The following is a 21,693-nucleotide window of genomic DNA, read 5'->3' as shown; positions in this document are numbered from 1 at the left end:
CGACGGCAGGCCGCGCAGGGTTTGAAGCCCGGTGAACTGTGCATGGACCCCGGTGCCAGGAGAGGAGAAGGGGCGAACCCCCAATCCTCTTTAACTATATACACTAACTATAACTACGTCAAACGGTAATAAGGTAAAGAAAAAACTATGTACACGAAAAAACTATACAACAAGCGAATCGCTAGGGAGGTGGAGATCAGCTAAGCTACGCTCCACTGTTCCAACGACCGATATGGGTGGTAAGAAGGAACTGAGGAGCGGACGGGCCGGCAGGGGTATATATCAGGCGCCGTGGCAGCGCCACTCTAGGGGGCGACCTGCCGGCCCACCGAGTGTTGCTAGGGTAAAAGTTTCTCCGACGAACATGCACGCGGCGTGCGCACACCTAACTGGAATGGATATGAGCAAGCACTCGAAGAACACACTGTTTCTCCTGCCACATACACACAACACACTCCCTGTCACACTCCACTCCCCCACCTCATTTGAAAAGCACACTGCAACCACTTGCACACTGGGATAGCTACCACAATGCACTGCTTTCTGTGGCAATGCAAGAGCTGCTAATGTGGCCATGCCAGTGTGCTTCCAGCTGACAGTGAAAACACACGGCAGCATTTTCCTTGCTGCTGTCTCTGAGGCTGGTTTAACTTCCAGCACTCTACATCTGCAAGTGTCGCCAAGCCCTATAGACAAGGGAAAATCAGGGCTGGCAGTACTTGAGTTAATCCTGGTTAATTAGCTCAGCTGATGCACACCTTTGCATGGCCCTGTCTATACTAAGAGGCCAGCAGTGCACCAATGCAGCTACAATGATTGCTGAATCAGGGCTGTTCCTAATTGGCTGTCTACATTTAAGCAAAAAGGGTCACAAACCCAAGCTTGCCTCTTTCGGTCACCTTTAAGGTGCTCAAATAGCCTAATGACTCTATTGTAGAGGAGATGGCAGAGTGTTTTGGCCTCTTTAACATGCAAGCATTTTAAAAAGCAGAGGCTGTGAGATAAAGATTCCACTCCATGTATCCTGAAAGGCCATTACATGAGGCAGCCTGTTCACTTTCCATTTTCCCTGGGGCCTTTCCAGAGGGGACTCAAAAAGGCCAGAGTGTCTGGAGAAATACTTAATACACAAGATTTCAGTATTTGCCAGATGGTTTTGTTTTCACTGAAAGTAAGAGTGAAGCATCTGTTTATGTTTCTTATCTCAGGTTATCCTGTCTTCCTTGAGAGAGGTCAGATTCTCTTTGAAGGCCAGCCTCACAGTTGGAGAAGTAAGTCTGCTCTAGCCTTTAGCATTGTAAAAGAACTGCTGTGCCAGCTGACTAACCCTGGGAATGTGACAATAGTGGCAAATACAACATGGGAAAGAAAAACCAACAAATCCAATCAAATAGAATTAATCTGTACAGAGCTGTGGAGGGATGTGCTTGAGCTGGCTTGCTGTTTGACCTGCTGCCTTCCCAGGCAGGCCCGGACCAGTTCCTGCCTACCTGTTAGATAGGATGTCATTCACAAGACTGTATGTCTCATGTAACAACTGCTCTTCTGGAATAGTTTGTGTTGCAGAAGCCCAAATTACCTGCACTTAAATACAATTGCTAACTACACAAATGGCTTCTGTGCTCGGCCTCTGTCAAAGGAAATTTAGGAGCCCAATTCAGCCCTTGTGGTGGTAGTTTTACAATCTCACAACTGAAGTAAACTGCAGTTTACTTTCCAGCTGCTCACCAAGATCTACTAAAAAGGCAGCTGTTTGGTGTTTTAAAATATTTATTATGGTCCCTGAAGGCTTTCAATATATTCTTCTTGCACTTTTACCTACTAGAAGTGCCATTAGTATGATACAGCTCAGAATGGTGATGGACATCAAATACCTCCCAGTAGTTTGGGCCAAATGCTTTCTGCACACAGGCAGTTTAACCTGTGGAGATTCTGAATACTGAGTTTTGGGGGGTGGTTTATCAGGGCAAACTTGGGCATGGTAAAAGGCAAAAGTCACATATTCAGAATAAATTACCATTAGTCACTGACTGAATTATTTTAATGAAAATATCCTTTATTTGCAATGAAACAGCACAGCATAAATGCATGTATTGGCATCCAGTTAGCACTGTAAAATCACTCCAGACTGGTGCCAGTGGATTTAGCCCCCAGCAGCAATGCAGGAGATGGAGGCAACTGCTTTTGCTTCAGTGCTACTTTCCTGATTCAGCGGCCTTTGCAAGGTGCAAGAGGCCATGCTGTACACACCTTGTGAGTGCTGTGACTTCCCCCCTTGAACCCAAACAGCATACTGCCTAACCCCACTGCCACCTGACAAACCACCAGCTAGACTCAGCCCCCCACCCCTCCATAGCTATAACTCAGCAGCTGGTTCAATCCCAAGCAAAAGTAACCAGCTAGCTTAGACTAGGGACCAGATAGGAAATGTGAAATAATCAGGACAGGGAGTGGAACGTAATAGGTGCCTATATAAGCAAAAGTCCCCAATAGTGGGACTATCCCTATAAAATCGGGCCATCTGGTCACCCTAGCTTAGACTAGCGTTGGGCATCTAACCAAGCAGCCCACGAACATGCCAGACCAACACGCAGCCGAAGTCTCTCTCTTCTGCAGGCGTAGGAGGAGGGCTGGGCTCCCTCACGGCCTCTAACACAGCAGACAGTGAGTATCTGCAGCCTCAGCTTTCCCCCGAGGCCCTGCAACGCGCCCGGGGCTCCAGGAGAGGGCGGCAGGAGTCGCCTCAGTAGGGGAGGGAGCGCGTCCTCCGTGCGGAGGGTCCGAGCCACGTTTGTCGAGTCACCGAGAGAGGCTCGGCTCGGACCACGCCCGTCCCTGTGCCCCGCGGAAGCTGCGTGGGAGCCCGGCTGCCCGTCCTGTCTCCTGAGCCGTGTTGCCTGGCCCGAGCGGCCAGTCGGGGACGCCAGCTGGGCTTCCTCCCGGGTCCGCGGTGGGTGAGTGGAGCAGTCAGACGCTGGGGCCAGCCCTTGCTCTGCACCCCGGGGAGGCTCAGCTCCTCTCGCTTCCTACAGCAGAGGCGGGGACTCTAGTGAAGACAGACGCTGCAGTTTAGCGCTGCGCCGTGGCCTCGTTGTGCTCCAAAGGGCTTTCTTTGAGTGCCCGGAGGTACTGGGCTGGGTTGCGGAGGTCGCCTCCACATTGAAGTCCGTGCTGGCCGAGCAGTGCGCTATGCGGTGTTCTCGGCGGAGAAGTGGGAGGAGTGGCATGGTTTGTTTATTTAAAAAAAAAAAAAAAAGTTGCCTGCGACTTTTAAAAGTGTGCAGCCCCCTGTCCCCTACATTCTGAACGGAGATGCAGATCCCTTGGAAATTTTAGACCTAGTCTGAGGCCTCCCAGGGGTCTGCAGACCACAGGTTGAAAACCATTGACAGAGACAGGAAGTGCTCTTCTAGGACAGTAGTCCACAACCCGGGGTCTGGAGCCCGCTGGGGGCCACAAGCAAGTTTTAGAGGGTCCACCTAGCATAGCCAGGGCTAGACTTGCTAGGACCCAGGGCAGAAAGCCAAAGCCCTGCGGCACAGGATTGCAGCCCTGGGACCCCCAAGCCCCACCACCCTGGACTAAAGCCAAAGTCTGAGCAACTTAGCTTAGCAGTGCCCACTGTTGCGTGGGGCCCAGGGCCGGCACTACTGTTTAGGCAGCCTAGGCAATCGACTAGGGTGCCAGGATTATTCGGGGGGCGGCAAGCGGCTCTGGTTGACCTGCTGCAGTCATGCCTGCAGAGGGTCCGTTGGTCCGTGGCTCCGGTGGAGCTGCCGCAGTCATGCCTGCGGACGGTCGGCTGCTCACGCGGCTCCGGTGGACCGGCTGCAGGCATGCCTGCGGCAGCTCCACCAGAGCCACGGACCCTGCGCAGGAATGACTGCGGCAGCTCCACCGGATCCATGGACCAACGGTCCCTCCGCAGGAATGACTGCAGCAGCTCCACCAGAGCCGCGGGATCAGGGCAGGGGGGCAGTGAAATGACCGTGCGCCTAGGGTGCGAGAAACCCTAGCGCTGGTCCTGATGGAGCCCTGCACAATTGCTCTGATTGCTACCCTCAAACGCCAGTTGTTGTGACGTTGCTGGGCTGTGGAGTTTTTATAGCATGTTGAGGGGTCTCCAAAAGAAAAAGGTTGAGAACCCCTGTTGTAGGAGATATTGGTACATTCAATTAAAATATTTTCTTACAAACATATTATCCCTCAAAATAAATTTCTGTTGACAACACATCTCTAGCATATAGGGCTGATTCAATTCCCCTCTACCTTTTTACAAGGTGCAGAGTGATGACTTTTTGGAGGAAGAATAAAACTGATATCTCAAGCAACTTAAAATTTCTGTGTTGCTGTTTCCATCTGCCTGTTCCTTGGTGCACTCCTGTCAGCTATCTGGGAGGCAAGAGATAGTCTGTAAGAAGCTGAGCTGTAGAAGTGCCTGCTTCAAACTGTTCCGAAAGTTAGTCTTCAGACCATACATATTTTGGCTTCTGTTTTACAGAGTTAGTACTTTGAGTATATGATTTGTCTCAGTGTCTTCAATGGGACTACTTAAGTCTTTCAGGATCAAGTCCTCGCTTTCCACAGGTAAGGAGTTCTTGTGACACACTTATTGTTTCCCTTTGTCTTAGCGTGGTGTTTTTTCCCCCTCTTTTTTTCCTGAAGAAGCAACTCTGCTGTCTAGGATGGGATCCAAGCTCTCAGTGGACGACTCGGTGCGTGTTGTGATCGTTGGAGGAGGTTTCGGGGGAATTGCAGCTGCCAGACAACTGAAGTCCTGGGGAATCCCGTTTGTTCTTGTGGACATGAGAGATGCATTCCACCACAATGTGGGTGCTCTCCGGGCCTCTGTAGAGAGTGGTAACTTATTTGCTTTTTCCTAAAGTCTGTGGACCATCTCTGGTCCTTGTGATATGTTTACCCCACTAAGATATGTGAAGCTTCTTTCTGAAAGATGAACTGCACAGGTTTAAAAACTCTTGTAAGATTCCAAAATAGAAAAATATCTCTAACTGTGGTTAAACTAAATTATTTCTGTATTCTGATAAAAACTTGAGACCATTACTGCCTTCTGAGAAACCTGAGCTGCAGACTTCTGAGTCACCTGCACAATGACAGCACAAATACAGTTGTTCCCACAAATAGTTATCTGCAAAGGCAAATCTGTAAAGTTATGCCAGCTGTGAGTTTCCCCAGGCATAGGGAACACTGTTTGCACAGGCGTTTCTGAAGATTTAAAGATACCATAAACAAGAACGTGAAAGATGACTGTTACTCTAAATTGCTATCTTAAGCCTCTTTGATACTTAGAATGTTAGTCTAATAGCGGGAGCATGAGCCCTATTACTGAGATTCTTAGGGCTCATCTGCACTGGGGTTTTAGTGACATGGTTTTGCTGACGGCCCTGCAATATTAGGTTTTTTCCTTTAGTGCCCCAGCTCCAGTAGTAATGGAATTACTTGAGAATCTCAGTTTAGTTACATTGAGTTTTAGCCCTTCAGGTAAGAGAGATGCTTGACAAAGTGACACCAAAAGCTCAGCATCCCAAAGGCAAACAAGAACTTTCAGCTTAACTTCTAAAAAAGGCAAATGATTTTAGAACCATTCTTCTTTAGTTGGTTTTTTGGTGGCGGAAGGAAGGACAGGGTAGCGTGTCAGCTGACTTGTGTAGCTTTGTGTGAGAGAGAGAGAGAATGCTTGGGGCTGGCAATACTGGTGTAGCTATGCCTGTTCAGTACCCTACTGAAGACATGCTGCACGAGTATAAAATATGACTGGTAACATAATGACTTTCTCTTCTCAATAGTGATCAGTTAATTTAAAGAACAAAAATCCCTTTCTCTCATCCTGCCGCAGTGTTCCGGTACATATCCTGGTCCTGGACTTAATGTAAAAAGTCATAAAAGAAACGCTGTCAGATAGCATGAGACCAAATTTAGATCTACATTAAAATGGTATGCCTCCCAACACCTAATGTCTTTGTCTAATACAGTGGTCCCCAATGCGGTGCCCACGGGTGCCATGGCATCTTAATGTGCCCGCGTCCAGGCCCCTGGAAGAGCACCCGCCGAATTTCAGCGGCATTTCGGCGGGGACACCTCTTGATGACGACACTTGTCATCAACAAGTGGCGTCATCGAGAGGCGCCGCTCACGAATTTTGGCGGGGGCTCCTGTCAATGACATCGCTTGCCGTCGACAAGTGACATCATCAAGAGGCGTCGCTGCTGAAATGCTGCTGAAATTTGGCGGCATTTTGGCAAGTGCTCCACCCCTGCAGTGGTCCTTCATCTGGCACTCGCCAGACGAAAAGGTTGGGGACCACTGATCTAATAATTTACTCTGCAGCTGAGACCGCTTAAGGGGAAATAGCTCCTGTTGTGGCCCACGAGTACCCTGTAAGGAATAGCATGGTTGTTCTCCAACTCTTTCGTTCTAAATCCGACTGCACACCCTGAGAGAGACTTTCAGGGGCCTATCTCCCCTCCAGCCCCATAACCCTCCAGTGGTGTGGTGTCAATATTCATTCTGTGGTTCACTGTACAGGGTTCTACTAGAGGTCCATGGACCATACTATCCCAAAAGTTAAGATGGCTTTGCCTTGTTGGCTTGAGTTGTGGTTTTCTTATGAGACACTTCTTCCCTCAACCACTTGATTCCAAATGAGATTTCTGACTTGGGTACATGAGGACTTCCAGGAAAACTAATGCAAATTAAGTAGAGGTGTGAATTTGAAGTGGATTAGTTAAACAGCAGTAAACTTCTGTGTGAACATTGTCATTGAGGCTAGGTCTACACTCCAGACCTATATTGATTATAAAATGGATGAAAAATCCACACTCCTGAGCAACATAGTTATACCGACTGAACTTCCCCGTATAGACAGCATTATGTCAATGGGAGAGTTTCTCCTGTGACTGTAGCTACCATCTCTCAGGGAGGTGGATTGACTATGCTGATGGGAGAAGCTCTCCTGTCAGCAGGGGCATCTTCACGTACAGAGTTACAGCTGAGCCAGTGCAATTGCACCACAGTATGTGAAAACAAGCCCTCTGAATTAAAGTGGTCTTAATTCCTTTTAGTTTAATTCACTTTCAAAGTGAATTAAACTAAATTAAAGGTATTTTAATAAAAACATGCACACAGGGATTTAATGCAGTTTAACTAATCCACTTCAAATTCAGACTTTACTTAATTTGATTAGTTTTCCAGGATGTCGCTGTGTAGAGACGCCCTTAATTGTATGTCTGCCTTTTTCAGTTCTTGTCAACTGAAGCAAAAACTTTCTGGGTTCTACTGTGTGGCAGAGAGAATAGATGTCAGGATGGTAGTGCCATGGAGCAGGCCTTTATTCTGTGTAACAAGAAAGCAAATTCTTATAACCAAAGGAGGGCTATTTGAATAGTACTTCTGGAAACAGTGGAAAATAGGGTTTCTAGTCCCCCTGCTTTCCTTTTTTCTTAACCAGTATATAGGTGGCATTAACTTCCTTTCATTGCAGGATTTGCCAAGAAAACCTTCATCTCTTACTCTGTGACCTTTAAGGAGAGCTTCCGACAAGCCAAGGTGGTTGGAATAGACCTACTGAGGCAGAAAGTCTTGCTGAATAATGGTGAAGTGAGTGCATTGGGGACAGACTGACTAAATGACTTCCCATGAATAATTTTACTCTGCAAATGCAGCATTGAGCAGATAAATATTCTACTCTGTCATGTTCAGATTTACTGTTTCTTTACAGGGTTTTATCTCTTTGGACTGATTGCAGACTACTAGCTGAGGGCATACCACCTGAAATTCAAGGGATGTTGAAGTTCCAACTCTTTTTTTTTTTTTTTTTTTGAATTTCAGACGTATCACCTGGGTAATTGGGGTTTGTCTCTGTACCCATGTATGATGCAAATACTCACATAGGCACTGACTTACGGGTTGCCAGGCGTATGTGCTCAAACCCTGCTCCGCCCCAGGCCCAACCCTCGCTCCACCCATTTTCCTCCAAGTCCCGACCCTGCCTCTTCCCGCCCTGCTCTGCCCCAGGCTCTGCCCGTGCTCCACTCCGTTTCCTCCAAGCTCCCACCCTACCCCATTCTGCCCCTGGTCCCACCTCTTTTTCTCCAAGCCCTGACCCTGCCTCTTCCCGCCCTGCTCTGCCCCAGGCCTCACCGCTGCTCCACCCCTTTTCCTCCAAGCCCCCAAACTCACGCTCCGCCCACCCCTCCCAACTCCGGCTTGTCCAGCCGCCTGACCACATCCCGCTCCTGCTGGTGCTATGTGCTGCTGCCCTGGTCTTCGGCCCCAGCGCTAGCCCTGCCCCCACGAGGCACACTTAATGCACTGGGGCAGCAGCGTGCAGCACCAGCAGGAGAGGGACATAGCCAGGTGGACGGACACCAAGCCAGGGTCAGGAGTCCCAGCCTGTGGATTCGGTGGGGTCCAGCCCCGATTTGGATGGGCCTGGTTGGATGCTAAGTGGGTGGGCTGCAGCCCCCTTGTGGTTATGCCCCCACCACCTCTTTCCACCCCTGCTGCTCCTCCTCTTCCCCAGCACCTCTTACATGCTGCAGAACAGCTGTTCTGCAGCATGCAGGGGGGATGTGCTGACCTGTGGAGCTGCCAGTGGATGCTGAGCACCCACTGTTGTTTGTTTGTTTTGTTTTTTCCATGGGTGCTCCAGCCCCAGAGCATCGATGTCATCGGCGCCTATGAGTACTCAGATGTTCAAGCTAAAAACTCACTTTATGTGAGCCTCTGCAAATAACTCCCTTGTTGTGCAAAGTGACCATACAAAAGAGGGCAGGGCATGACCCAAGCAAACTCTCTTTAAACCTCAAGCCATTGATTACAGAAGAGTTCAGAGTACTTGCCCAGCTTTAATTGTAGTGTTTCACCAGGGAGAGACATCTGCATCCCTTCATTCCCAAAACATGCCTCATGTGGCAGCTTCCTACTTATAAAAGTCACAGGGCGTAGGGTTGAGCTGGGAAGCGGCGCACAGCAACTATGCAGTGAGGCAGGACTGAATGCTGCACCACAGGTCCAGTCAGGCCCTCAGGCAAGCTGTTCCCTTCCTTGTTGCTGGTAAGAAATGCTGAATTAACTGTCCAGAAGTCTCTAAATCACAGGATAAACGTATGGACAGCAGCAGTGTAAGCTTCCCAGAACTGCCCTGCCAAAAAATTTTAACCCTGTTCTGGAGGGATCACCTTTAAAAGGAGAGAGTAGCTCTGCCTACACCATTTCCATATGTTTGCACCATTTCCATTCAGTGTGTAGACCAGAGGTAGGCAGCCTATGGTACATGAACACTCACACTGCCCAGGTCCTGTCCACAGGTCCGGGGACTCTGCATTTTAATTTAATTTTAAATGAAGCTTCTTAAACATTTTAAAAACCTTATTTACTTTACATACAACCTTATTTACTTTACATACAACAATGGTTTAGTTATATATTATAGACTTACAGAAAGAGACCTTTTAAAAATGTTAAAATGTATTACTGGTATGCGAAACCTTAAATTAGAGTGAATAAATGAAGACTTGGCACACCACTTCTGAAAGGTTGCCGATCCCTGGTCTAGATCTGCAGAGATGGCCAGTAAGAGGGCCAGCTCTGCTGGTAACTTGTCATGTACATATTTGTCTGTCACAACTTGGACTGAAGCCACAATACCCATTTTGCATAGTGATTGCACCTAGAAAAGAGGCTGTGATATCCCATTACTGAGACTCACCCAGTCCCCATTCCTATCTTCAGATTCAATACAGGTAAACAATTACATGAATCATTTAGTTCTGCAAAAGATGTTTGTTTTTGAACTGAGTGTTGCTATTTAGTTCCAGGGCAGGGGGAGGTGTCAGAACACCACCTGCAAAGCGACTCCAGTGTTCGGTATCCTTTACCTTGGACTTGTCAAAGTGATGTCTGAGCCCACTCTCTCCCCTTGTAGGAGCTTTTCTACTCTCACCTCATCCTTGCTACAGGCAGTGATGGGCCTTTCCCTGGGAAGTTTAACCAGATCATTGACATGGAAACTGCCATTCAGACTTATGACGACATGGTCAAGGAGGTGAGACTGAAAACCATCAGTGGAAAAAGTGGTGGGTGGCTCTGTTCTTTTGAGAAAGATACAAGAAATTATAGTTATGGTGAGAGCTCTTATTGGTATCCAGATGAGGGAAGATGAAACTAACAAGTGCTGGCAACATCCAAATTTGGAGTTCAGGGGTGAGTGAGGTGTTATAATGCAGTGGCGCTTGGATCAGAGAGGGGACTAGCAAAACGGATACATTTTATTTAAGTCAGATTGAAGTTTTTTTTCTTTTTAAAAATGAAACTTGAATTATTTATAATTTTAGACCTTAACATATTTTGCATTAGTTTCAAAACTTTTAAATAAATGCTGAATCCATGATCCTCCATCAAAAGTTGAGTTAAAAGCCGCTTTTTAGAGGGAACCAGGGGAAAAACATTCCGACTTTTGAGATCAACCTTTATAAATATGGCACAATGGTCCATGTAGTGTATTAAAGGATTGACCTTGTGAGGAACCCTGTGTGTGTGCTGATGGGTGTGAGAAACTGGTAAACTCATCACAGGCGTTGGGACACAGCCTCACTCATTCTCCAGGAGACACCATCATGTATCTCATCAGGATCATCCACTGAGCCCACCTACGTGGTGGTCTACTCTTATTTATAGTGTCTCCCTACCTGAGTGCTGATAAGCTCTGATCTCAAATTAGGAATACGTATGACTCCACCCACCATCAGAACTTTCCAGCTGATGGAAAAACATGGATCTGTCCAGTAACTACCAGCCCTTGCTTCTAGATGGTTCTGGGCACTTCAAGTAAATGGCCTTGCTTATATATCCAGACAGATATAAATCCATTAATTTCTCAACTGCCTCCTCCTGTCTAAACAAATAAAGTATTGGAGTGCAAAAGAGATTTGGGTTACACAAGCAGAAGTCTTGGATTGTAAATTTTTTGGTTTGTGTGCATGTGGGGATGGGGCAGGCGTGTGGCAGCATGCACCCCGAATGCACACCCTACACATATTGTAGGAACCTTTGTACAAAATATGCCTTGTGAGTATCATCTGAACTAACTCACTAAACTTCGGTAATATCATGATGAAATATGTGTAGTAACAAATTGAAATTAGATTTGAAATGTATTTACAAGTCTGGGTAAACCGGTTTCTCAAAGACAAAGGACAAGCTGATGCCTCTAAATGTGTGTCAGAGTTAATGTGCAATCTTGTGTCAAGTGGCCATTGTATGGCAAGAAAGGGAAAGCAGGAATAAACAGATCTGGATCTTAGAAAACATGAAACCTTTCACCATGAGACTCCATAACTCCAGCCACACAGCAGTAATAAACTTTATGTTAAACCTCAGGAAAATGCATTTCAGAGGGGAACAGGACTACAAAGTGAGGGGCAAGACACCTGAAGATATCTTTTTCCTGTAAATTTCTTTTTTTCACTTAAGACAACAAAAGGAACAGCCTTTGGGAGCAGATCCAGGCCTGCGAATTTGGTCAGCCATGTTACTGGGAACATGTAGTAAGGGACTTCATATTGAACCAAGCCTAGTTTAACTTTCAGTACTAGGAAGTCTTTTATCTTATAGTCATTTGAGTTTGGGCTCTTATACTTGTACTCAAAACTTTAACTACAATGAGATAAACTTGTTTTATTTTTTAATTAAACTAATCCAGTATTGGCTAAACTGAACGGTGTGGGTAACTCCATTTATGGTAGAAAATTGTTTCATATTGATCCCTTTACCAGGGCAACAGATACAGTATCTGGACTGTTCAGGAGAGCACTAGACAGGACAGAACATATATTTTGGGGGAAAATCCAGGACTGGGATTGTGCTGGGGTCACTCTGCAAGTGGGAACCGCAGCTGGTGGAAGCCAGAGCGTGACTGGTGTGTGGCTGACAGGCTGCAACTACACACAGACACTCAGGGTGTAACCTGCATACTAGAAGGCTGTTTGTGAGTGGCTCAGGTGGGAGCGCTACAGCAGCAGAGCACTCTGAGGCACCCAAGTTTGCAGGGCATGGGTGACACAGCCCCTCACTGGTCTGGAGGGTACCCTGGAATGTCGTCATGAGGGGAGTTCCATAATGAGGGAGAGAGAGCAGAGTGTGCAATCAGAAAGGAGCAACACTGGTGTCAAAACAGGATGGTGGGGAGGGAAGGGATAGCATTCTTCAGAGTGCAGTCTCTAGTGTTGATTTCAACACCTGAGAACTGTGGGGGTAGGGAGAATAGGGAAGGCCTGCCATGGCTGTGGATCATAAAGAGATCCTATCTGGAAAAACTTTCAAGAAATTCCTGTACCTCTGAGTAAAAAGGAACGTGCCAAATGTAAACAGAGCTCCAGGGCCTGATTGTCAGAACCAGACACTGAAAAATGCTCTTCAGAAGGCAGTGACTTTGTTTAGCATATTTACATCAATTTGGATCAACTGGTCAGCAAACTTTATTTTTGTCCCAATCTTATTGACTGCCCACCATGTCTTACTGTGCTAGTAAACACAGATGGTCATAAGCTTACTTTTTGAATGGATTACTTGTGCATTTCAAAATGTTAGCATTCAAAATATAATTGGTATGCTAGTTTTTTGTGGGAATATATCAATTTCACATTTGCTGTTACTGCTGGACTTCTGAAATGATCTCTTATTGCTCAGTATAATCCAACATCCTAGTTTAACTATTCCTGTTTAAAGTTTTATTAGGCATTTATGAATTTAAACCTTTAAACTCAAGATGTTTTATGTTGCTAGGGTTAAGGGTTTAAATAGATAGATAATCCTTTATTTAATTTCCCTATAAAACTGGGTTTAGACTCATTTAAACAGTGGTACACACAGCTGCAGTAGGAGGGAATCTCGTTTTTTTTAAAGCTGTGGATTGAGTAATACTCAGTGACTGACTTTACCATTTTGTTTCAGGGCCTAGCTTAGATATACACTAAGAGGTTATGAATTTCCATCATCTGCTGGTATCACTAGCAGTGCTGCAAATAAACATACAGTCAATTTCCTGTACCAGAGACTTTCTTCATCCAATAAACCCATGGTAATCAGGACCAGCAGATTCCAGCAAGACTATATAAGTGAAAAGATGACTTGGTTCATTTATGCAACAAGTTCTCCTTTTCATCTAGTTCAGAACAAATACTTCATTAGCCTGGTCCGTAATGATTGAATCATGTCACTCTCCACCAAGCAAGCAGACATTGCTGGAAGACTTCTAGATACAGTATATGAAAAGGAAACTGAACAGTGTGCAAAAAATTGACAGGAAGCTTGTTAATCTGAGTCTTGATGTGTGGAACAGTGTGTACAATGGTCCAGTAATATGTGCTTGAGACAACCCTATCTTCTGTTGTCAAACTTACAGCAACAATTGGACACTGCCTATACAGCAGAATACTTACAACTAGCCGTAAAAACAATAACAAACCGAACAAAAATTCAAGTGTCAAGTATATAGTTTTGTCACAGATAATAGTGCAAATGTAACAGATGAAAAGAAATCTAGAAGATAATGAAGGGAATCTGAAACTTATAACGTGTGCAGTACTCATTTGATGTACCTTTTAACCAAGACTAAAGTACAACTCCAGGAATTAAGGAAAATTTTGAAATTGCGAAATACTTCCCATAATCACCTTGCTTCAGCTTCACTGAAGAGAGCAGGAAGATCCAAACTAATTCTCCAGGTCTGCCCTTCCAGGCCCTATGCCAGTTCAGTGTGTCCTTCTTCCTTAGAGAGGGAGTCCCTCCACCCCCTCCCCTCAGAGCTGTTCAGTCACTACTCCCAGGCTTTACTTAGCTGGAGCTCAGCTCTCAGGCTCTGACTGCCAAAATCCCTTGGTATCAGGGTCTTGCTCCTGCCTTAGCAGGCTACTCTCAGTTCTCCTACCTAGGGCTGCTCCCCAATGTCAGTCTTCTCTGAAGAGCCTGGCCTCTGCCACTATTACCTCAGCCTCCTGTTGCTCTTATAATGGTGTGACCCCTTAACAATAATTGGCTGGCACCAGGCCTTTCAACCCTAATGGACAAGCCACTCTGCTAAACACCTCTTTGGTGATATCACAGTCAGGCATCAGCCCAGGCTGCACAGTTGGGTTCTCATCCTGAAAGAAGAAAATTCCTCTACCCATTATGTTAAAAAGGTGCGATGATTTTTAAAGCAGGACATGTAAAATGCTGGACCCACCTGATCCCATAGCAGCCCACTTCCCTTTTGACTATTAATTGATCATCCTCCAAGTACTGTTTTTCATAGTGGAAAGACATATTGCACAACACTTCTGCACCCTTCCTGCCCCCAACTTATTTTTCTTTTTAGATCTGAATGAATGGGCCTTGGATTCTGATGGTAGTAAAAATGTGCATTAATAGGGGATAGGTGCACCTCTTGGGTAGTTGAAAGCACACCACCTTATGCCTCATAACAGGCTCCAGTATGCTGTGTTGTCCTACTAATGAGTATCCTGGAGTGGCTTATTGTTACAGTAAAAATTCACCTGAAATCTGGTAAACAAGCTGCATTTGGTGGTTGCCAGCCCTTTCCTAGGACTCGGGTATCCTATCAATGCTTCCTATTGAAATACAAGATTTTTTTTTTTTTTTGAAGGCCAAAACTGCCAAGGGTGTTTCAAGGTGCTCTTGGTGGGACAACTCCACCTCTCATTCCAGAGGGTAGAAGATAAAAGATGTTCTATTGATAAGTTTGTGTGGACTCCGCTTTAATAAGGTCTTCCTACAAGTTGAGAAGGTGCATGGCTGGTGCTGCCAGAATGAGTGTTCTGGCTGAATGCCTCATTCTAGGTTACCTTATATATGAAATAATGCAACAAGGAGATATGATTTTGTTTGTTTTTTGGTTTTGCAAGCTCCAAAAATCTCCACGTATCGTGATAGTAGGCGGTGGTGCTGCTGGAGTGGAGATGGCTGCAGAGATCAAAACAGAATATCCAGCCAAAGAGGTACAAGAAACAACTTACACAATAATTAATGCTCCACCAGCTGCTTCCTTCATCTGGTGACTTAAATGTGTTCTTCCACAATGCCCTTCCTAGAGCAGTTTGGGTTGCCATAGCTAAACTCCCTCACAACCATTTTCCATAGAGCCTCATATTCAGCAAGGTTGGAAGTGGAGTAACTGTGAGCGCCCTCACAGCCAGCATTCCTACAGTGCATCCTGGTGCTGGGGTTGGCTGCAAGCAGACTAGCTTAGTGTTCTTCCCGAGATCCTCCACTCACTCATCCACCCTACTCTGCCTTTGTTGCCAAGAAATGCATGCTGAAAGCGAGAAGGCTAAGGCTTGGCTATTGCTTTTGTCTGCTTGCTGGGACAGCAGTCAGACACAATCCTGTTTAAATAGTATTTGTTCCTGGCTGACTCAGGTTTGTTTTTGTTTTCTTTTTTGTTTTTCCCCAGTTGGCTGTAGTTATTTTGCATTTGTCCGCAGGTCACCCTCATTCATTCAAAAATCGCACTGGCTGATGTGGAGCTTCTGCCAAGTGTCCGGCAGGTGGTGAAGGAGATTCTTCTCAAGAAAGAAGTGCATCTCTTGTTAAGTATGTCTAAACCAATTTCATTTAATATTTCTCTAACTCAGATCGAGACTCTAAAAATCCTCAAAGCTTCCTCCCCTACTCCCCCATCTCTAGCTCCTTCTCTTATAAGGAACCGTTATCTCTCATGCTTGTTTTTGGTAAGGAAGACTGAACAGAGCTCTCATAGACTTTAAGGTCAAAAGGGACCATTATGATCATCTAGTCTGACTTCCTGCACGACGCAGGCCACAGAATCTCACCCACTCAATCCTGTAACAACCCCCTAACCTATGTCTGAGTTATTGAAGTCCTCAAATCATGGTTTAAAGACCTAAAGATGCACAGAATCCTCCAGCAAGTAACCCGTGCCCCACACTGCAGAGGAAGGCGAATAACCTCCAGGGTCTCTGCCAAGCTGCCCTGGAGGAAGATTCCTTCCCGACCCCAAATATGGCCATCAGCTAAACCCTGAGCATGTGGGCAAGACTCACCAGCCAGACACCCAGGAAAGAATTCTCTGTAGTAACAGATCCCACTCCATCTAACATCTCATCACAGGTCATTGGGCATATTTACTGCTAATAATCAAAGATCAATTAATTGCCAAAAGTAGGCTATCCCATTATACCATCCCCTCCATAAATTTATGAAGCTTAGTCTTGAAGACAGATATGTCTTTTGACCCCACTGCTCCCCTTGGAAGGCTGTTCCAGAACTTCACTCCTCTAACGGTTAGAAACCTTAGACTTGAAATTAGACAAAACTTCCTACTGTCCAGTTTATATCCATTTGTTCTTGTGTCCACACTGGTACTGAGCTTAAATAATTCCTCTCCCTCCCTGATACTTATCCCTCTGATATATTTATAGAGAGCAATCATATCTCCCCTCAGCCCTCTTTTGGTTAGGCTAAACAAGCCAAGCTCTGAGTCTCCTTTCATATGACAAGTTTTCCATTCCTCGGATCATCCTATTAGCCCTTCTCTATACCTGTTCCAGTTTGAATTCATCCTTCTTAAACATGGGAGACCAGAAGTGCACACAATATTCCAGATGAGGTCTCACCAGTGCCTTGTATAATGGTACTAACACCTCCTTATCTCTACTGGAAATACCTCGCCTGATGCATCCCAAGACCGCATTAGCTTTTTTCACAGCCATATCACATTGGCGGCTCATAGTCATCCTGTGATCAACCAATACTCCGAGGTCCTTCTCCTCCTCTGTTACTTCCAAGTGATGCATCCCCAGTTTATAACAAAAATTCTTATTATTAATCCCTAAATGCATGACCTTGCACTTTTCACTATTAAATTTCATCCTATTACTATTACTCCAGTTTACAAGGTCATCCAGATCTTCCTGTATGATATCCAGTCCTTCTCTGTGTTAGCAATACCTCCCAGCTTTGTGTCATCCGCAAACTTTATTAGCACATTCCCATTTTTGTGCCAAGGTCAGTAATAAAAAGATTAAATAAGATTGGTCCCAAAACCGATCCCTGAGGAACCCACTAGTAACCTCCTTCCAGCCTGACAGTTCACCTTTCAGTACAACCTGTTGTAGTCTCCCCTTTAACCAGTTCCTTATCCACCTTTCAATTTTCATATTGATCCCCATCTTTTCCAATTTAGCTAATAATTCCCATGTGGAACCATATCAAATGCCTTACTGAAATCGAGGTAAATTAGATCCACTGCATTTCCTTTGTCTAAAAAATCTGTTACCTTCTCAAAAGGAGATCAGGTTGGTTTGGCACGATCTACCTTTTGTAAAACCATGTTTGTATTTTGTCCCAATTACCATTGACCTCAATGTCCTTAACTACTTTCTCCTTCAAAATTTTTCCCAAGACCTTGCATACTACAGATGTCAAACTAACAGGCCTATAGTTACCCGGATCACTTTTTTTCCCCCTTTCTTAAAAATAGGAACTATGTTAGCAATTCTCCAGTCGTACGGTACAACCCCTGAGTTTACTGATTCATTAAAAATTCTTGCTAATGGGCTTGCAATTTCATGTGCCAGTTCCTTTAATATTCTTGGATGAAGATTATCTGGGCCCCCTGATTTAGTCCCATTAAGCTGTTCGAGTTTGGCTTCTACCTCGGATGTGGTAATATCTACCTCCATATCCTCATTCCCATTTGTCATCCTACCATTATCCCTAAGCTCCTCATTAGCCTCATTAAAGACTGAGGCAAAGTATTTGTTTAGATATTGGGCCATGCCTAGATTATCCTTAACCTCCACTCCATCCTCAGTGTTTAGCAGTCCCACTTCTTCTTTCTTTGTTTTCTTCTTATTTATATGGCTATAGAACCTTTTACTATTGGTTTTAATTCCCTTTGCAAGGTCCAACTCTACATGGCTTTTGCCTTTCTCACTTTATCCCTACATGTTCTGACCTCATTAAGGTAGCTTTTCTTGCTAATCCCTCCCATCTTCCACTTCTTGTAGCCTTTCTGCTTTTTCTTAATCACCTCTCTGAGATGCTTGGTCTACAACTCCTGCCTATGAATTTTTTCCCCTTTCTTGGGATGCAGGCTTCTGATAGTTTCTGCAACTTTGACATGAAGTAATTCCAGGCTTCCTCTGCCTTTAGAGCCACGAGTTCTTCAGTCCAATCCACTTCCCCTAACTCATTTCCTTAATTCTTTAAAGTTAGCCCTTTTGAAATAAAAAACCCTAGTCTCAGATCTATTTTTGTTTATCCTTCCATCTAGTTTGAACTGAATTAGCTCATGATCACCTGAACCAAGGTTGGGCCTACAACCATTTCTTCTATGAGGTCCTCACTACTCACCAAAACGAAATCTAAAATGGCATCCCCTCTTATTGGTTCTTCAACTACTTGGTGAAGGAATCCATCAGCTATTGCATCCATGAAAATCTGAGCCCTATTACTGTTACTAGCACTTGTCCTCCAGTCTATATCTGGGAAGCTAAAGTCTGCCATGATCACACAATTCCCATTAGTGTTTACTTCATTAAAAACATTAAAGAGGTCTCTGTCTATATCGAAATCAGATCCCAGTGGTCTGTAGCACACCCCAAGCACTATCCCAAGGGAGGCTCTAGTAGCTTTCTTTTCCAGTGTGATTTTGTCCAGATAGACTCTTATCCATTCCATCACTTCTTATTTCTTTACAGTCTACCTCATCATTGATATACAATGCTACTGCACCACCTTTGCCTTTATTTCTGTCTTTCCTAAACAACACATACCCTTCAATATCTGTACTCCAGTCATGACTACTATTCCACCACGTTTCTGTTATCCCTGTAGTATCTGGTTTCATTTCCTGCACCAGTAGCTCTAGTTCCTCCATTTTGTTACCTAGGCTCCTCACATTAGTGTACAAACATCTTAATATTTGCCGTTTGCCTTCACTGACATTCTTTACCTGATTAGGCACAGACATTCTACCACCAGTGTCACCTATTAGACTGGTATCTACATTACCATTCCTCCTTATGTCCATTCTCCTGCCCACAGCTGTATCCTCTCTTACTTTGTTTTCTTCTCTCTTAATGTTAAATTACGGCGTGGAGATTACTTGGACATCTCCCAACTATCTCCCCCAAATTCCTAGTTTAAAGCTCTCTTAATCAGTTGTGCCAGCCTCCATCCTAGAAGTCTATTTCCCTCCTTACTCAGGTGAAGTCCATCCCGAGAGAACAGTCCTCTGTCTATGAATGCTTCCCAGTGGCCATACATCCCAAAGCCCTCCTTATACCACCACTGCCTGAGCCATATGTTGATCGCCATAATCTTGTCACACCTGTGTTGCCCTTCTCTAGGAACAGGCAGAATCCCACTGAAGCCTGAGCCTAAGCCCATCTCAAGTCAAGTAACTCTCACCCTGTCCCTGCTTGCACTTCTGCAGCTTTAGCACCTTTCTGAGCTCCAGCCCTATCATTTCAGTGTCTCCATCTCAACTGAGCGCCCTCTGCCATACCAACTCAGTGTCTCCCTCTCACCCTAAACCTTGTTCCTGCTTGTGCCACATCAGCCCCGCCCTCTCACCCCGAAGTCCTATTCCCACTTCTGCCACCTCAGCATCTCCCTTGCACCTTCCTTTATAAAGAAAATAAATATTAATATTCAATGAATAAGAATCTAAATTTGAGTGGCTGGGACAAAATTTTGACTATCTGTGACTTCTTGGGTCACCCTCAAAGTGACCCAACCATGCAAATGTTATATGTTTTGAAGTAGATGTGACACGCCATTCTCTAACCCAAAGGTTTTATTTCTACATAATTTGCTGCTACATACCATACCACACCTTCTATTTTACAAATAGCACTTGAATGAGGAAATGGGTTTTGAGTGGCTATACATGATAAAATACCTCTTGGGTCACCTCAGGTGGCACACCCTAACTTTTAGGGTGTTTACACTTGGAGCTGAGGGTGTGATTTCTTGCTTGCATAAACATAGTTGTACTAGCTCTCATTGAGCTAGCCCTCTACATTATAGCAGTGTAGCTGGGGTAGCATGGGTAGCAGTGAACAGCAGCATAGGCCATGCCAAGTGCAAACCCGCCTGAACCCCCTGGGCATGTAGTCAGCGTGCCTATCCCATCCTGCTGTTCGCCAGGACTCTCACTACCTTGGCTACACTAATTTTTTTTAGTGTAGGGGTCGGCAACCTTTCAGAAGTGCTGTGCTAAGTCTTCATTTATTCACTCTGATTTAAGGTTTCGTGTGCCAGTAATACAGTTTAACGTTTTTAGAAGGTCTCTTTCTATAAGTCTATAATATCTAACTAAACTATTGTATGTAAAGTAAATAAGGTTTTTAAAATGTTTAAAGAAGGCTTCATTTAAAATTAAATTAAAATGCCAGAGCCCCGCTGGACCAGTGGGCCAAGGAGCCGGCAGTGAGTGCCACACTGAAAATCCTTGCTGCATGGCCACAGCAAGGTAAGCACCGGGGCTACCCCCATATTTTTTAGTGCAACTAACTCAATGAGGAAATCATGTTTTAGGACTCTGGCAGAAGAGAGAAAATGAGGGGGGATTTTGATCAGCATGCTTTCACTGCCTGAAGAGGGGGTTCCAAAGAGGATGGATCTAGACGTTCTCAGTGGTCAAGCAGCGACAAACAAAGGAGTATCAGAGGGGGAGCGTGCTAGTGCTGGCGACTGTAAAAGAGCAAAGATCTACTGTGGCACCCGCTTATACGACAACTCAGGACTTTTTGGAGAAGATGAGCTTTTCTGGTGGGTGAATACCGCACATTCGGTCGGATGCATGTAGATGGATATTTCCAGGAGACACGGTAAATATATATATGCCAGGCAAGCTAGAGATAACGAGGTTAGTTCAATCAAGGGGATGACGGCCTGTTCTACAGCAGTTGAGGGTGTGTAAAACCAAGAGGAGAAACTGGTTTTTTTTAGTTGGCAAAGGGGCCCATTCACAGTCTTTGTTTAATCTGAGCTGAAGGTGTCAATATTTGCAGATGAACTGAAAGCTCAGCAGTTTCTCTTTTGGAAGTCTGGTCCTTGCGAAGTTTTTTTTGTTGCGGATGGCAACCTTAAGTCTGCTATTGTGTGGCCAAGGGAGGTTGGAACGTGTTCTCACTAACAGGTTTCTTCTGTATAATTGACCATTCCTAATATCTGATTTGTTCCATATTTATCACTTAATCCCAGTTTGTGCAAATTTCTGCTTGTGCACGTCGGCCGGAAGCATTATCCAATGTATAGGTCCAGACGGGTCATTTATCGACTCTCAGAGGAAGTCCATTGGTGGAGTTTTCTATCCCTTGTGCTTGTGCTCTTGTGGGCTCCACTTGGCCATGAACCAATACAGGTCCCCTTCCAGGCTAAAAAACCTCCAATGCATCATCAGGGATCTACCAACCCCATCCTGGACAATGATCTCACACTCTTCACATGGACGCCTTGGGTGGCAGGATCCAGTCCTCTTCGCTCCCCCACAAGACACAACCGTCCTGCAAACTGAAACACCTATTCTCACACAGTAAACCTGCAGACCGCACACCAACAGTAACCTAAACTCAGGACCAATCCATCAACAATCCTACTGATGGAAGCCAACGTCTGCCCACCTATATCTACAAACACAGC

The 21,693-nt window shown here is 45.2% G+C and overlaps 1 protein-coding gene across 3 annotated transcripts in view; it reads left to right on the top strand.

Moving 5' to 3' along the window:
• The first annotated feature begins 2,726 nt into the window (after window positions 1-2,726).
• The window catches only part of AIFM2 (AIF family member 2), a 26,377-nt gene continuing 7,410 nt past the window's right edge, over window positions 2,727-21,693 (top strand). Inside the window, exons 1-6 of one of the 3 annotated variants that reach the window (XM_032795208.2) lie at window positions 2,727-2,954; window positions 4,666-4,860; window positions 7,502-7,617; window positions 9,947-10,066; window positions 14,925-15,017; window positions 15,504-15,612. In XM_032795208.2, the coding sequence (XP_032651099.1) occupies window positions 4,686-4,860; window positions 7,502-7,617; window positions 9,947-10,066; window positions 14,925-15,017; window positions 15,504-15,612 (613 nt within the window). In that variant the 5' untranslated portion in view covers window positions 2,727-2,954; window positions 4,666-4,685. Of the gene's footprint in view, window positions 2,955-4,280; window positions 4,588-4,665; window positions 4,861-7,501; window positions 7,618-9,946; window positions 10,067-14,924; window positions 15,018-15,503; window positions 15,613-21,693 lie in introns of those variants that run through there. The other 2 variants (XM_032795209.2, XM_075072640.1) reach the window with 2 other exon arrangements.

Source organism: Chelonoidis abingdonii, chromosome 15 (genome assembly GCF_003597395.2).
Source record: "Chelonoidis abingdonii isolate Lonesome George chromosome 15, CheloAbing_2.0, whole genome shotgun sequence".
Classification (NCBI taxonomy): domain Eukaryota; kingdom Metazoa; phylum Chordata; order Testudines; family Testudinidae; genus Chelonoidis; species Chelonoidis abingdonii.
This window is presented reverse-complemented; position numbering and strand designations above follow the sequence as displayed.